The sequence below is a fragment of the Myxocyprinus asiaticus genome, chromosome 2 (genome assembly GCF_019703515.2).
Source record: "Myxocyprinus asiaticus isolate MX2 ecotype Aquarium Trade chromosome 2, UBuf_Myxa_2, whole genome shotgun sequence".
Taxonomy (NCBI): domain Eukaryota; kingdom Metazoa; phylum Chordata; class Actinopteri; order Cypriniformes; family Catostomidae; genus Myxocyprinus; species Myxocyprinus asiaticus.
This window is the reverse complement of record NC_059345.1, coordinates 15,289,219-15,307,034: the sequence shown is the minus strand read 5'-3', so window position 1 is coordinate 15,307,034 and position 17,816 is coordinate 15,289,219. Positions and strand designations below refer to the sequence as shown.

The window sequence follows — 17,816 nt, the reverse complement described above, 5'->3', positions numbered from 1 at the left end:
TACAGTGAGGCACTTACAATGGAATTGAATGGGGCCAATTTTTTGAGGGTTTAAAAGGCAAAAATGTGAAGCATATAATTTTATAAAAGCACTTAGATTAATTCCTCTGTTAATCTTGTGTATTATTTGAGAAGTAAAGTTGTTTTAAATAATTGATTTTATGGTCGTTTTAGAGTTTTCAGTGTTATGTCGTCATGGCAATGAAGTTGTAAAATTGGCTATAACTTTACACAGAAAAGGTTAGTAAGTAACTTTATCACACTAAAATAATGTTAACACGCATACTGTTTACAGTCTGTCTTGTGGCTATACCTATTGTAATGGCCCATTCACATCCATTGTAAGTGCCTCATTTTAACCCAGATTTCTGCTTTTTTTTTTTTAAGAAATATTTTTTGTTGTATTCAACATCATGCAACAAATGTTTTTAACTGAGCTTTGTATTGAACCCAGAATATTCCTTTAAATCTACACTAACAAGGAATATTACAAGGAATATACAAAGAGCATTGTCATCTTTGCATTTTAACCAAAAAACTGTGTACAATATATTTCAGAGCAGGGGTCTTCAACATTTTTAAGGCCAAATGCCCCTTGCTGGATAAAGAGATGGAGCAGGGACCCCCGTTGCATATTGTATGAAAAAAGAGTGTTGCATTTTAAACTTGAAGTAAAATAACTTGCATATAGCATCATATTAATGTATTTACAAACGTTGCAATAATGCATACACGGCAAAGAATTTTAATACTTTTATAATGTGGGAAGAACAATAAACATTTAGCTGAACTTTAGTTTCTTATTTTTTGCTTTGGTTGAAGTTAACTTAAAAGTGATAGTTCACCCAAAAATGAAATTTCTCTCATCATTTACTGACCCTCATGCCATCCCAGATATGTATGACTTTCTTTCTTCTGCAGAACACAAACTAAGATTTTTAGAAGAATATCTCAGCTCTGTCGGTCCATACAATGCAAATGAATGGTGGTCAGACCTTTGAAGCTCCAAAAATTGCATAAAGGCAGCATAAAAGTAATTCATATGACTCCAGTGGTTAAAGATATGTCTTCTAAAGCAATGCAATCACTTTGGGTGAGAAACAGATACTGTGCACTGAATTTAACCAATAACTGTGTTCCAGGAAAAGGCTTCGACTGAATACCAATTCACAAAGTATCCATCCTAAACCGTATGCAAGATTAGGATCAGTAAAGCCCAAATCAGACTATGATTATGATGGATTTGTGCATCAGTTATTGCTTTTTGGGCTGATATTGCTCACATCCCCTTTGCTTTATAAGAAAATACAAGGTTTCTCTGCACAATTTTGTTCAATGAAACAAAAATCCTAGAAGATTTCAAGGTTGTAGCTCCCACAGCAGTTTTTAAATATACGAACCTTAAAGTTATAAATTTGTCTGTGGTATCAATAGAGATTTTTAAGATAGTAGTATGTCCCAGGACTGGCGTACAGTCTTAATGCATACCCAAAAGTATATACTTTACCATCACATTCGAATTAGTGTACAGTAATAGTATGCAAAATGGTATTTAACCTTTAACTCCCATTCTAAAGTCACCACAGTGAATTCTGGAAGTTCAAGCTTGGTCTAATTTACATTGTAAATGATGTGTAACAGAAAAGCATGGCAGCTTCCACTGAAATGATTGGTGTGCACAGGACTACAACATTTTCCACTTCTTTTCTTGTTCAATTTTATTATGTTTTTTACATTTCATGTACTCATCCACGTCATTCTAAATCCTGTATTATTTTCAGTCACACTTTATATTAGGTGGCCTTAACTACTATGTACTAACATTAAATACAAACAAGACTCAGGGACGGATTATGACTTGCAAAGGTTTCATTTGCTGATGGGGTTTTCGAGCGGGGGGGGGGGAAATCGCCAAACTGGATTGTGCAACCTTAAAGCAGTCAAGGGCCCCTGGTAGTCAAGGGCCCCTGGGCACTGGCCCCATTGGCCCATTTGGTAATCCATCCCTGACAAGACTATGTATTTATTGTGTGTCTACATGTTGTTCTGCAAAATTCCCACATTTGCTGCTACTGAGGTTGAGGTACGGGCAGGTTTAGGAGTAAGGGTAGGGTTAGGATTAGGGGTTAGAGTTAGGTTTTGGGGTAAAGTTAACAATGTAACTACAAATGTAATTAAATGCAAGAACTTTAAATGTAATTGCAATGCAATAACATGTATGCACATACTAAGTACTTTGTATCAAATGGTTAAGTACACAGTAGTTAAGGCCACCTAATATTAAGTGGGTCCTTATTTTCTTTCCATGAAACACAAAATAAGATGTTATGCAGAGAGTCTGCTCTTTTAACATATGATGAAAGGCACATTTTAACTGTCAAGCTCCAAAAAGGACACAAAAGTGCCATAAAGTATCATGAATTAGTCCAGCTAACTCAAGTCTTCTAAAGCAATATGATGGCACTGTGAGGGTATAGAAAACATAAGCTTGGACATTCTGTCTAGCATCTTGAGTTTCATGGAAGACAGAAAATAATACTGGATTGGAATGACATTAGGGTAAATAAATGAGTAAATGATGACAAAATTGTCATGTTTGAGTGTACTATCCCTTTAACACATCAGTTTAATCTTTGCACATGAGACTTAATGAATATCATGCCTCAGTGACTGCTAAACACTCTCTCAGAAGAGATCAGTTATCCAGCTCTATATGTTTTAAACACAGTGCAAAACGGGTCACACTGACCTGAGGAGACCCCCAGGAGGGGAGTATGCGTAACAGTGCAGTGAAGGATACTGTGGCCGGAGAAGGAAGGACAGGATGGCGGCCGCTCCGGCACCCAGAGAGTGACCCACAATCACCAGCCCATAGTGCATAGTCCCTTTACCCTGAAACACAAGCACATGCACAAACATGATCATCAGATATAAAGTCTCATACAAAAAAACTAAACAAAACAGATAGCACACCTAAAGCTGTTAGAGTGTCAGGGTTTACATTTTTTTTTTTTTTAAGTTGACTAACACAGGATATCTATTTTTTTGTGTGTGTGTGTGTTTATTACAAGAGAAATATTATATTCATACAAAGAAATACTATATCACGTTGATTTTCTATGCAACAATGAATTAATAATGGTGATTTATCAGTGTCTCAAATGCATGTAAACACACATATTATACATTTTATTTCTTACTCAAGGAGGCGCTGTTGTTTCATTTATTGACTTGATTTACATTTGACGTTGCTATTTGATGAAGAAACAATGTGGAAGTAAACTATAGCAAGTGTAACACAAACAGTATGAAATGAATTTTGTCATTTGGGTGTACTACTGAAATTATGAAAGCTGCCTGAGAAAATGCTTACAGTATGTGTAACGTGTGTAGCTTATGTGTAATTTATGTGTTATGTGCTCAATAGCTCAATAAATTTTTGACAGCCAGTTGCGTATCAGGAAATTTCAGTGTGAAAGTAATGAATCCTGCTCTACATTTGTCCTGATTTGTTGCATTTCCTCATTGATATATGAAAATTAAAACATCAAAATACACTGGCGGCCAAAAATTTGGAATAATGTACAGATTTTGCTGTAAAATCAGAAGGAAATTGGTACTTTAATTCACCAAAGTGGCATTCAACTGATCACAAAGTATAGTCAGGACATTACTGATGTAAAAAACAGCACCATCACTATGTGAAAAAAAGTCGTTTTTGTTCAAATCTAGACAGGCCCCATTTCCAGAAGCCATCACTCCAACACCTTATCCTTGAGTAATCATGCTAAATTGCTAATTTGGTACTAGAAAATCACTTGCCATTATATCAAACACAGCTGAAAGCTATTTGGTTCATTAAATGAAGCTTAACATTGTCTTTGTGTTTGTTTTTGAGTTACCATAGTATGCAATAGACTCGCATGTCTTAAATTCAATATTAGGTCAAAAATGGCAAAAAAGAAACTCAGTCAATCATTGTTTTGAGGAATGAAGGCTATACGATGCTTGAAATTGCCAAAAAAAACACTGAAGATTTCATACAAAGGTGTATACTACAGTTTTCAAAGACAAAGGACGACTGGCTCTAACAAGGACAGAAAGAGATGTGGAGGGCCAGATGTACAACTAAACAAGAGGATAAGTACATCAGAGTCTCTAGTTTGAGAAATAAACGCCTCACATGTCCTCAGCTGACAGCATCATTGAATTCTACCCACTCAACACCAGTTTCATGTACAACAGTAAAGAGAAAACTCAAGGGTGCAGGACTTATGGGAAGAATTGCAAAGAAAAAGCCACTTTTGAAACAGAAAAACAAAAAGAAAACATTAGAGTGGGCAAAGAAACACAGACATTGGACAACAGATAATTGGAAAAGAGTGTTATGGATCTTAACCCCATTGAGCTTTTGTAGGATCATCTAGACTGTGAGGTGCGTGAGAAGTGCCCGATAAGACAGTCACATCTATGGCAAGTGCTACAGGAAGCGTGGGGTGAAATGTCACCTGAGTATCTGGACAAACTGACAGCTAGAATGCCAAGGACCTGCAAAGCTGTCATTGCTGCACGTGGAGGATTTTTTATGAGAACTCTTTGAAGTAGTTTAAGAAGTTTTATTTTCAAATTGTAATAGTAATTTTTCATGTTATTAATGTCCTGATTATACACTGATCAGTTGAATGCCACTTTGGTGAATAAAAGTACCAATTTCTTTCCATAAGGGCAAAATCTGTACATTATTCCAAACTTTTGGCCACCAATGTATATTAAAATATATTTGATTCTATTATTTTCAAATTGTCTTGAAAATATTTGGAAAATGTGACACTATCTGTGCATTCCAATGCATTCAAGGGTTACAAATTATTTCATTAGATATTTAAAACATAAGCTTTTAAATTGACTAGTATAAACAAAAGCTTTTAATATCAAGAGATCATGAAAACTGTCAGCAGCTAAAATGTTTTTCACAGACATGCTCTCTATCAAGTTAGCTAAAATAACAATGTAAAAAAATGTTAAGTCTGTATGCTGATGTCTTTGGTGTTACAAACCGTCACAGTAAATTACATTTATAGAAGAATTACAGTAAAATGCGCAGAATTGCCCATATGTACTTGTTTAAAGCAATACAATTATTTACACTTACCAAATCTCTCCCAAAGGCTTGAGAGAGAATCATCTCTTGCTCTAGTTTCTTCTTTATGTATTCAGCTGAATAAACCATTCCCTACAAAATAAAAAGATTCACCGATAGAAAGAATTAGAAAGAATGTGATTTTTCGTCTTTATATCTGTCAACATTTATCCTCTGATTATGTTTGTGACTATATGCATGTATGTATGTAAAACCTTATGTCCAAGCCATGTGCCATGCTGTTCCTCTAGCGGCAAACGCTCCGAATCCCCAGTGAGATCCGTTAAAGCATCCTAAGAGTGAGAGAGAGAGTGAACCAGAGACAAATGGAAGGGCTAATGTGCAGTGAGTCAGTCATTTTCATCAGGTTTATTTTGTGATAATGACCAGCTCACCGTACATTAGCCCACTAATTACCACATAAATAAATCAATGCACATGAAATATTAATTTGAGTTAAAATTATTTTATTACACGGAAAGAAAGCTTTAAAACTTGAATAATTTAACGGTCCACAGTAAATTATTCCACTTCTACTATGATTATCACAAGCACATTTGTGCTTCTCAAAAAAAAATTCAGGTATTTGTCTTTTAAACACTCTTGTGTATAGAACTGCTTTCTTTTGCCACAGATTCAGCATCCTGCTTAGAAACAACCCATTGTTACCAATTTGAAAATGCCACCCGAAGCTCTGTAACTACTTCGAAAGTGATGCAACAACTTGGGCTTACACTATTTTTGACTGGACATTAGCCCCATTCAGCTTTCATGCATTAAAGTTTTTCCATATATATTAAAAGTAATTTGATTCTTTGAAGTTTCATTCATTTGAAAATGTAAAACAAATTGGAAAGAATGTGGCAAAGTGATATGGAATTGTAACATAATCAACAAACCATAATTAAAAATTAATCAATACCCTGGAACATCTGTCAACCAACCAGAATCAAGCATTCAACCATGGTATGGTATAAATATTTGCCTGCAGAATTCTTAGATTGACCAATCAGGATTAGATCCTTGTAATAATAACAATAATTTAAAAAAATGATATTTACTTTTAATAATTTAAATTAAATGAAAATATGGTGAAGCCTGACCTCATGTGCTTAAGTGTAAAAACTTACCTTGGGGGACAAAGTCCCTCTGATGCTGATTATGACTTTTTTCTTTGCATGATCCACTGCTACAAAGAAGGGCGTCTCATAAACCTACAAACAACACCAAAATATAGACAATAATCTTAATCACAGGTCTCACATATATCACATCAGTTATGGATTACCATATACTGTATTTCAATGACTCATTAATAAACAAAAATTTATCAAATAAGAGAGCAATAAAATCAACCTCAGGGATTTAAGAGTCAAGGGTTAAAAAGTTACAGAACAGAAGCTATCGTAAAGTGTCATACCGCGTCATGGCAGGATGTGTAGACAATTTGGACTTCCTTAAGGTCTTGGTCCAGAAATTGCCTTCGAATGGCGAGAACGTTACAACCACAGCAGTTATCCTCCTCAACAGTGACTGATTGAGAGAGACGAGAACCTGAAACTGATGTATTACAGCTGAAGAGAGAGAGAGAGAGAGATAAAGAGGAATTTAAAGCCACTGGATATCATTAATAAGCTAACACTGCCCTAACAAGGTATGACTCAACAACACAGATGTGACAAATCTCTTCATAGTTAATCTGAGTATTGGGAACATTGGAAAACACTTAATATTACTTAATGCACTAAAACAATGACCTCCCCTGTCATAAACACAGTCTACTTCCAAAAAAACAACACTGTAATCCAAGGAGAAAGACAACATTTAGAGTTTTTACATTAAGCTTTTTTCTTCCCCATAGACGGCTGTTATAAGGAAACATTTACATTCTTGTTTTGTTTTTGGCAATTCGCATTCTTCGTACATATCAGCAGAGAGGGGAATTTATTGTAAAACTTAAATATGGATTTGTTTTTCACCCACACCTATCATATCGCTTCAGAAGACATGGATTAAACTACTGGAATCGTATGGATTACTTTCATGCTGCCTCTATGTCCTTTTTGGAGCTTCAAATTTCTCACCACCATTCACTTGCATTCTATGGACCAAGAGAGCTGAGATATCCTTCTAAAATCTTTGTTTGTGTTCAGCAGAAGAAAGAAATTCATACACATCTGGGATGGTATGAGGGTGAGAAACTGAGGGAATTTTCATTTTTGGGTGAACTACTGTGTACCATTAATGTTCTAAGACAAAGGGATGTGCCCAGATTCCAAATGCACAAAGGACAGAAACTTCAAACATCACGCAAGGTTCAGGTTTCTACAGTCAGTTTAGTGAAGAAGTAAGCCTGCCAACAATATGATGGCAGGTAACCATATCACTAAAAGAGACTCACTCTTATTCTTTTCTCAATTTCTAACACGTTAACTAGATGTGATGTGATACCAGCAATAAGCAATTTGTCTATCTACACTGAACACAAAACTGCTGCACAACACGGCACAATCACAGACAATATGATTCTGAACATATTTAATGTTTAATGCACAGTTATGAGAAGGGGGATTTTGGACCAACGAGAATTCACAGTGGGCAGACTACCCGGTGCAACGTCACAGAAATAGAAAACAAGCAATAAAAAGAATGGCCTGTCTCTTGGCACGGCTAGTATGAACAAAAACTCTGATTAACATGGAAGGGATACATTTGGTCGCTTGTCGCATTATCGCGTCGCATCAGATTATAACACGAGTAACTCTTCTGTAGTGTTTTTCCTCAGTTTTTTTATTACTTACGAGCAGGTGCTAACAAGTCTGCAGAGTCCACATGCTGGTTTTCTAAAGAGATACATTGGCCAGCCATACGCCGCCATGGCAAACAGCATGTAGTAACACACTTCCTTATACATGGCCATCTCAGCCTGTGAAAAGAGCATAAACAGTCAAAAAAATCGACACAAACACAAACTACAAAGACATATATATACCGTATTCCTTATATACCGAGTTCTTGAGGTCCAAGTATTTAGTGTTACGAGTAACAGGCATCCCAGATAGAAAGGCTAAAACATCATTGTTTGCCTGAAAAAGAGAGAAACAATTTTATTTGCTATTTGGACAGTAAGGAATTTGGTGGTTGGCAGGGTGTTGCTATGCAGTCGCTAAGGTGTTCTGAGTGGTTTTTAGCATTGGTATGTCTTTGCTAGGGTGTTAAGGGTTCTAAGACTTTGCATTGTGACAGTGAGTGCGTTTACATGTACATTCTTACACCGATTATGCATAAAGAAATATTCCGGGTTCAATACAAGTTGAAGCACTTTCTAACTTTCAGAAAGCGGTAAAGGCTGCAAAGATTAAATGTTATTCTGACATTATTGCAATGAATTGTCATAAACCGAGAATTCTTTTTTTCTACAATAAACTCTATAATTAATCCATCCGGTAAAGCTCACCAAGAGTCATCTGCTACAATCTGTGAGAATTTTCGCAGATTTTTTTGTTGATAAGATTGCTTGTTAGAGATCACAGATCCTGCCAGCTGCCTATGATCTGTCTGAACCCCCTGTTTGTACAGCCGGTCGGAGTGAGTTTGAGTCCATCTCTCTTTCCACTCTTCAGGAAATGATTGCTCAACTTAAGCCTATGTCTCGTTTCCACGATACAATCCCTTCACGTCTTATCAAGCAGCTCTGCCTCTTCGACACTGTGGGGCCCAGTCTTCTTTCCATAATAAATAAATGTCTTAACACGGGTACCCTACCTGATCACTTTAAGCACGCTATAGTGATACCATCCCTTAAGAGACCGAACCTTGATCCTGTTGACTTAACAAATTATAGACCTATTTCGAATTTGCCCTTCATCTTAGAAGTTTTGGAAAAAACAGTTCTATTACAATTACAATCTTTTTTGAATGCATATTTTATATTTGAGACATTTCAGTCGGGTTTCAGAGCACTTCATAGTACAGAGTCTGCTTTGTTAAAAGTTTTAAATTATATTTCATTAACTGTTGACTCTGGTGATAATGCAAGCCTTGTTCTTTTAGATCTCAGTGCAGCATTTGATATGGTCGACCATAACATCCTCATTTCTCATCTCAAGCACTGTGTGGGTATGAAGGGAACTTTTCTCAAATGGTTTCATTCTTATCTGACAGATAGAAGGTTTTCAATCAGCCTAGGTAACTTCACGTCCTCTGTAGCACATCTTCTGTGGGGAGTTCCCCATGGTTCCATTCTCGACCATGTTCTTTTTAGGAAACTTGGTGTATCCTCCCATTGTTATGCTGACGATACCCAGATTTATTTGTCTCTGAGATGCACAGGAAACAATTTTCTCGATCCTTTATTGGCCTGCCTAAAGGGCATAAAATTCTGTCCTCAAACTCTTTAAATTTAAATGAAAATAAAATTGATTTATCTTGTTTGGTCCCACTGACGGTACTGCTACCCACAATTTTAATTTAAGCCACCTTGCCTCCCAAGCTAAAATGTGTGTGAAGAATTTGGGATTTTTATTTGACTGTGATCTTAAATTAGACTAACAAATCAATTCAGTTGTTAGATCTATTTTTTTTTTCATTTACGTCTTTTAGCTAAAGTTAAGCCATTGCTTTCTACAAGAGATTTTGAAAGAGTGATCCATGCGTTTGTTCCATCCCGTTTAGACTACTGTAATTCCCTGTATTATGGAATAAACTCATCATCTCTGGTCTGTCTACAAATGGTCCAGTATGCGGAGGTGAGACTCTTGAAAGGTCTTCGGAAGCGTGAACATTGGCTACCAGTCCGCTTCAGTGTTGATTTAAAAATTCTCTTATTTGTTTATAAGTCCTTAAACAACTTAGCTCCATCTTATCTCTCTGATCTACTTAGTATATATAATCCCTCCAGAGCTCTTAGATCGAGGACTCAAAGACTGCTTATTATACCTAGGACTAGACTGAAGCAAAGTGATGAACATGCTTTTGCCATAGCTGGACCCAAGCTTTGGAACAGTTTGCCAATACACATAAGATATGCTCCGACATTGTGGGTTTTTATATCTTTGCTTTAATGTTGCCTAATGTGTGATTTGTCTTACTGTTTTATTTGTTTTTAAGTCTTATTCTATTGTAGAATTGTGTTTTATAGATTTTGTTGTAAAGCACATTGGTCAACTTCTGTTGTATAAATTGAGCTCTATAAATACATTTTGACATTTGACATTGACAAGTTAAGCTCAATCAACAGCATTTGTTGTACAAAATGATTACCACAAAAATTCATTTTGACTTACCCCTCCTTGTCTTTAAAAAAAGCACAAATCTGGGTTACAGTGAGGCACTTACGATGGAAATGAATGGGGCCAATCCATAAATGTTAAAATACTCACTGTTTCAAAAGAATAGCCATAAGACATAAACAATATGTGTGTTAACATGATTTTAGTGTGATAAAATCACTTACTAACATTTTCTGTGTAAAGTTAAAATAAATTTTACAGCTTTGTTGCCATGAAGATGTCATTATGATTTAAACAACTTAATAGGTCAAATAATAAATTAGTTTTAACATTGAGCTTTTGTAAAGAAAAAGAAGGATGAGTTGAAATACATTTTTGTGGTAATCAACAATATGCCACAAATGCTGTCGACAGAAATTAACTTGTATTGAACCCGGAATATTCCTTTAATTGCCGACAACGTGTGTGGTTATGAAAATGCATTAAATGGCTTTCCTTTATCAGTGTACAGTCATAATCTGCTTGAGAATAATACCAACGTTCTTACCGGCTTACCCAAATGTATTCAAGTTGTGCGCATGCCTCTTCAAGGTTTGACGTCAAAAGCAGAGAATAACGTGATTATTTTAATGTAATGTAAACTTGGTTTTCTTGCTCTGCTGGATTTTAAAATAAACTGCTTTTTTGGAGTTATCAGCATGTAAATGGGGTCATTGTTTTCATGACAATTAAGCACATTTTCCCGATTCTCATTACTGTAATACAATAAAATAATGATATCTGAATTAAATCGCAAAGTTTTTTCTTTCCCTTTTTTCTCCCCAATTTGGAATGCCCAAACCCCAATGCTTTTAAGCTTTATTAATCAAACAAGACCATATTGCGATTTCTTCTTTCTTAACTCAATGAATCGTGCAGCCTTAATGGATAACATACTGTGGTGGTAGGGGCGTGGTTGAGTGCCAGCTTGTGAATAAAGAGCGAGATCATGAGATGAGAACAGTAAGGATCATCACCTGGCAATGATTATCTCTAACAGCTGTTTGTCATTGCTGTGAGAGTTGGAGACGGATTTAAGAGCAAGCAAGATGCCAGTGAGGGAGAGAGAGAGCTACCACGTGCCCAGAGAGACTCATGTGCATGTTTAAGAGTGAAGTGCTGAAAAAGCAAGTTTTTGTGTTGAAAAAATAAATATCTTTTGTGTTGGAACTCACCAACTCCCGCTTCCTCCTTGCACCCCATCACAAACTTGTTACACTGGTGCCAAAACCTGGGATTTAGGGAGGAAGAACGCTGCTGTGGATGCCTCACCTCTGGAAGATGTTTTCAAGACCCTTGCCAGCATCCACCAGTCACAGCATCAGGCCCTCCTCGAGTTGTGCACAGAACAGGAGCAGCAGTTTATTGCACTCCTCCAGGCCCAAGCGAAAGAACGGTAGGTGCTCTGGAGCTTGCTGCCCCAGGAGGGTGCTGCCGCCGTAACCCCGGACCCCACGATCACCTCGCCCCATACTCTGCTAGTCAAAATGGGCCCCCAAGATGATCCGGAAGCCTTCCTGGAGCTCTTTGAGCAGACGATGGGCAGTCCATTTAATACCACATGTTGTCTGGGGAAGCCCAACTCGTGGCACAGCAGTTACCAATGGAGAACCTCCTGGTATACGCCAACTTAAGGAAAGCCATCCTGCAATGGGTCGGCTAGAAATCTGAGCAGCAGCGCCAACGCTTCTGCTCGCTGACATTGGCGAGCACGGCTGCCCATTTGCCTTTGCCCAGCAGCTCCGGTAAGCCTGCCAGAAGTGGTTGCTGGCTGAGCAATGCAACATCGAGGCTGTGATCGACCTGGTGGTACAGGAGCAGTTTATTGCTCAACTTCCGAGAGGGACGGCAAAGTTGGTCCAGTGCCACCGCTCGGTGTCGCTCCAAATGGCCGTCCTGCTGTCAGAGGACCACATGGAGGCATTTTCAGGAGCCGGCGAGCCCCGAGATTCTACTCTCTCTCTCTCCTGTCTCCCCTCCTTCCCCTTCTTTCCGTCCTGTTCCTCCTCCCCGGAAACGGGGGTGCCCCCTCCCAAGACGGCTTCTCGGCTTCGGGGACTGCACTACCTGCCGGTTTCCCCTGTCCCTCTCCGCTCTCACTCACAGGTTGGTGGACATACTGCCTTGGGTGCGGGCGTGGAGTCTGGGCCGGTCTGCTGGACCTGCAGGAAGCCCGGGCATTTCCTGGACCAATGCCTGGTGATGGAGGTGGGGACATTGGTTCGGGTCCCTGACCCGCCGCAGGCTGCCCCTGATCGAGCTGGGATGTACCACATACCCAAGAGTATTAAGGGGGGTACATACCAGGCCTTGGTGGCTTCAGGTTGCAGCCAAACTTTCATCCATCAATGCCTGGTTCAAGACGAGGCTATGGGTACTAGTCAGAAGGTGAAGGTACGGTGTGTGTATGGTGATATCCACTATTACCCTGTAGTGACTGTGACGATTCAATTCCAGGGACAAAATCATAGTGTCGAGGCTGCAGTTAGTCTCCGCCTCACCCATCCTCTAATTGTGGGTACAAATTGGCCAGCGTTTACCACTTTATTAAGGTAAATTTGTGCAGATGGGTCCTGTAACAAAGCGTCTCGGTGTGGAATTTGTGATGCGCTGGTTGGGGAGGTGGAGCCGGGGCCATCTATGTCAGCTCCGTGTCAGGATGACGTAAGGGAGGGGAAAGTCTCGGCTTCCCCAACCCTTCGAGGATTCCCTACCGGGGATTTCCCTCTGGAGCAGACGCAAGACAAGACTCTTAGGCACGCCTTCAACCAAGTGAAAGTGATTTGATGGTCAACGTCTTCAGCCAGACAACGCACTCTCATATCCGTATTTTTTTATTGTAAATGATCGGTTGTATCGAGTGATGCAGGATGCTCAGACACGAGGATACAACACAATTGTTGATACCGAAGAGCTGTCGGGAAATGTAATTCCAGATGGCTCATCATAATCCAATGGCGGGTCACTTATGGCCCGTTTTTATTGGCTGGGCATTCACGAAGATGTTTGCAGGTGGTGTGCAGCATGCCGTGAATGTCAGCTGGTGAATCAGCCAGCCACCGCAAGAGCACTGTTGCGCCTGCTTCCTTTGATCGAGGCCCCCTTTGAGAGCATTGCCATGGACCTTGTCGGACCATTAGAGCGGACAGCACACAGACATCGCTTTGTGTTGGCAACGCGATATCCGGAAGCAGTGCCTCTATGCAACATTTCAGCACGAAGTGTTGCGGAGACATTCTTCAGAATCATCTCTTGAGTGGGGATTCCAAAGGAAATCCTCACTGATCAAGGCACTACTTTCATGTCACGTACACTAAGCAAGCTGTATGGATTATTGGGCATTAAAATCGATTCAGACAAGCATGTACCACCCACAAATGGACGGCTTGGTGAAACGGTTTAATCAAACACTGAAATGTGTGAGGGAAAATTGGGAGCAGGGACCTTCAAACAGCAAAAACAAAATTTAATACGTTCTTGACCTGAGAGCAAAACTCCACACATTGGGACAACTATCACAGGAGAATTTGCTACAGGCTCAAGAATGTCAGTCCCGGTTGTATAACGGGAGCTCAGCAAAGGGAATTTACACAGGGAGATAATGTCCTTGTATTACTACCCACATCAAGCTCTAAATTACTCGCAGTGGCAAGGGCCCTTTGAGGTCACACGGCGAGTCGGAGAAGTTAATTATGAGGTTAAACGCACAGATAGGGGCAGAGCATGGCAAATTTACCACCTCAGCCTCTTGAAACCGTGGAGGAAGGTGGTCCCCGTGGCTTTGGCAATAGTGGTTCTGGTGAGGGAGGAGCTCGGACCGGAGGTGAACTTAAAAGCCAATCGAGGTGGTCACTTGCGGAGACCACCTCTCACTGTCGCAAGTCAAATATGGTCAATAATTAGCCGATAAATATCGGCGGCCGATACATCAGAGCATCCTTCGTAAAAACATTTTTCATTACATTACAGTCATTTTTACAGAAATGAGAATCAGTAATTAGAATCTAATGACAACCGACATTGAGAATAATGACATTACAAAAAATGCAAGTAAATTGAAATGCATTGCAGTAATGAGAATTGGGGGTGGGGAATTGTATAGTTGTCATGAAAATACACTAATGTCACAATGTTATAAATCTTAATGCTCCAAAAATTGCCTTATTTTTTTTTAACATTGGTAATAATAAAATAACAAATCAAATAGAAAAAGTAGAGCTACAACTGCTATATCTGTTGAAGCTGCTACCATTTTATTTGTTTTTACATCACATGATGTCACAACATTCAAGTGGGAGAAGGTTACAACTTATAATTACAAGTTTGATAAAGATGTCAAAGTTGTAATTACAGTAATTCCAACATGTACAGTATACAGTAAATCCTGTACATTCTTTGTACCTGATCCAAGATGGCTGATCTCTTGGCCCTTTGTCTCTGTCGGAGGAGCACCAGGCCAGCGATGATGTCACTCGGCACAATGTCAAGATCACGGAAGAACTCGGCAAACAGGCTGGCCACCTCTGAGTAAGCGTCCTGAGAAAGAATATCTTATACTGAGAATATTGTTTGTGTATGTAGGAGTCACTCTCATAGTAACTGATCTAATTGTGTTGTAGTTTGTGCTTGCATCTTACAGATTGTGTATCTTGTGCTCTAGTGCAGCACATGAAGAATTTGAGTCTCCTGCTCCAGCTGCTGGCCTGACCCTCTTCTAACCTGTGTCTGCAAGGGAAAGAAAAAACTAAACTACAATTCAGACCAAACACCATTATGATACTTTGGGAATGAAAACCAAACAGTAGTTATAACTGATTTTAAACAGGACAAGTTATGTTTAAAAAATAATTATATATGATTTTTTTAATGGGCGACAAGTCTGTAGTGCTGATGCTGATAATCTCAAAATGCCCAAACTTCGGCTGATTTATCAGCCATTCCAATTTATAAAACAGTTAGTTCTGGACCTCGAATCTGATTGGACAGCACTGGGACACATTACTGTTTGTATCACTCCGCTTGTGTTCGTGGTGTTCCAAACGTGTCAGCCAGTAGGTGTCAACAAAAAACTGTCTTGTGTGTGCAACAAGCAAGTTAAGCTAACATTGACAAACTGTGACATCAGTCAGTGCGCAAATTTCTTTGAAGAAATCCGCAATCATTCTTTTTAAGTACTACACTACAACTGGGAAATACAGTTAAACTAACAGCTTCAGTATTAAGGCTCATCACAGCTGAGATACACAACAGACGAAGTAATCACACAAGCTCAGGGCGCCTACATGACACAAGTTTCCAAGTTGTGAGGAGACGTAAACTTTCAATATGGTGGAGAAGAGACACTTTCTTGGTTGGTGTCAAAATAACAGTTCCACAGGAAATATACAAGAATGAAACTGGCGTCCTCCATGTTTTCTCTCCAACAACAAAACACTTGAACATGAGTGAAATACTCGTTGGATAATTCTGGCAGCATCACACCTGGATCGGAGTGATTACTATCACACTACAGCTGAGGACTAGAGTTAAACTAACAGCTGCAGAATTATTGTTCATCCCTACACAGCTAATCACACCCTCAGTCTCTCTCTCTCTCTCTCTCTCTCTCACACACACACACACACACACACACACACACACACACACATCCTTGTTTCTACAATAACTTGTTAGAAACAGCCCAAGCTGTTGTTACTAGATCTAAAGTGTGATTTTTTAAATTAGTAACAGAGGCTTGGGCGCATCTTTCGAACTAGCAATGGCAGATCCTGTGGCGTAAGAAATTAGCTCCATTCGCTTTTAGGACAGTCCTTAAGTTTTTCCCTACTTTATTTATGTATTTACTTGTTCATTGAACTGCAGTATAAAAGCAATTTCACACTTGCAATCGTGCTGTTTTGTCCATCTATCAGCACGGCTGTGATTACCTGTGGCCTCGTGCCAATGGCCGAATCACAGCCGTGCTGATAGCTGGACATACAGCACTCTTGCTCATGTGATGTTGCTTTAATATCAGTCTATCACATTTGGGAATCAAATCAAGAAAGTGATAATAATTCTGATTTTAAGAAGAAAAAAGGAATCTGCAGACTTCATTTAAATTTTCTGCACTCATTTTTTGTGGAAAAATCTGTGATATTCTGTGGACTGGATTTAAACATGGTAAAATGTGTTAAACTGAGCTGAGAGTACCACACTCTTACTGGCAGCTGAAACATAATTAAATTAGCCTAAATATTTAATAAACAAATATGCAGTGGGTAAAGTGAACTTTGATGAGTTCTGCTGGCATATATTCTGAGTGGGCCTATGGCAAAAATAGCCAAATATTGCCAAAATGTATTGGTCTGGCCAGTATGATGGTCTATCCATAGAGCATTGACCGTTAATATGCTGTTCAACTGTTTGGAATACTACCTTAAGATACATACAGACATTACACTCAGAATGAGATTGAACTCATCAGCTGTTGGCAGGTATCACTGCTGAATGCTAAACGCTGTACCTGAGAGTGTATGTTGTAAGGTTACGCTGACGACGGCGGGTTGCTTTCAGCTTCACAAAGGTCCGTCCGGTGGGGTCAAAGGTACACATCATGGTAAAACACACGCTGAAGATGACCAACCAGTTACACGCCACAATTCCTGTAAAAAACAACAACACATTTTTCATTAGTCCATTGGATTCAAGATGCTCATTGAGTGATAGTTCACCCAAAAATGAAAATTCTCTCCCTCATCTTGTTCCAAACCTGTATGACTTTCTTTCCTCCATGGAACACAAAAGGAGATTTTAAGCAGACTGTTGGGACTGACAGCCTCATTCCCCATTCACTTTCTATGTATGTAAAAAAAAGCAGCATCAACATTTCTCCACTTGCGTTCCACAGAAAAAGAAAGTAATTCGGGTTTGGAGTGACATGAGGGTAAATGACAACAGAATTCTCATTTTTAGCTGAACTAACCCTTTTAAGCTGGAAGCTTCTTACAACAAACCAACTGTCTTTATGTCTGTCTCTGTCTTGTACAGACAACCGATCACCAGTAGATGTAGTGTGTTATTACGGGATGGGGGTGGACAATGACAGACACTGATTCATGTTCAGCACACAAGGGAAAGCTACAGTAAGGGTATTGTTGTGAATTCAGAAAGAACGTTTTAGTTTCCAGGACATGACTGGCTATAAATGGCTACACAGGAATACACAGAAATCTGCTAAGATTAACAAGGGGAGGTTTCATGGGACTATAAAACATGGTATAAAAATGTCTGGACATCTTTATGCTGCAAGCATATCCCATGGCATTGTCTTTCAGAATGTAATAAGAACTACCTGTTTAATAATATTTGTTATAAATGTTTTGTTTTTATATATTTTTACATAGTTACATAATTTGAAGCTCTTTT

General features: G+C 39.0%; 2 protein-coding genes across 7 annotated transcripts in view; one reads left to right on the top strand and one right to left on the bottom strand.

Moving 5' to 3' along the window:
- The window catches only part of sdhaf2 (succinate dehydrogenase complex assembly factor 2), a 487,549-nt gene that overhangs the window by 403,740 nt on the left and 65,993 nt on the right, over nt 1-17,816 (top strand). The window lies entirely within an intron of this gene.
- The window catches only part of LOC127450771 (diacylglycerol lipase-alpha-like), a 61,517-nt gene that overhangs the window by 15,269 nt on the left and 28,432 nt on the right, over nt 1-17,816 (bottom strand). For all 5 annotated transcript variants that reach the window (XM_051715125.1, XM_051715142.1, XM_051715133.1 and 2 more), the window contains 10 exons: nt 16,915-17,053; nt 15,047-15,134; nt 14,811-14,945; nt 8,148-8,225; nt 7,941-8,065; nt 6,560-6,713; nt 6,270-6,353; nt 5,355-5,432; nt 5,152-5,232; nt 2,749-2,891 (listed from right to left, as the gene is read on the bottom strand). In XM_051715125.1, the coding sequence (XP_051571085.1) occupies nt 2,749-2,891; nt 5,152-5,232; nt 5,355-5,432; nt 6,270-6,353; nt 6,560-6,713; nt 7,941-8,065; nt 8,148-8,225; nt 14,811-14,945; nt 15,047-15,134; nt 16,915-17,053 (1,105 nt within the window). The remainder of the gene's footprint in view (nt 1-2,748; nt 2,892-5,151; nt 5,233-5,354; nt 5,433-6,269; nt 6,354-6,559; nt 6,714-7,940; nt 8,066-8,147; nt 8,226-14,810; nt 14,946-15,046; nt 15,135-16,914; nt 17,054-17,816) is intronic.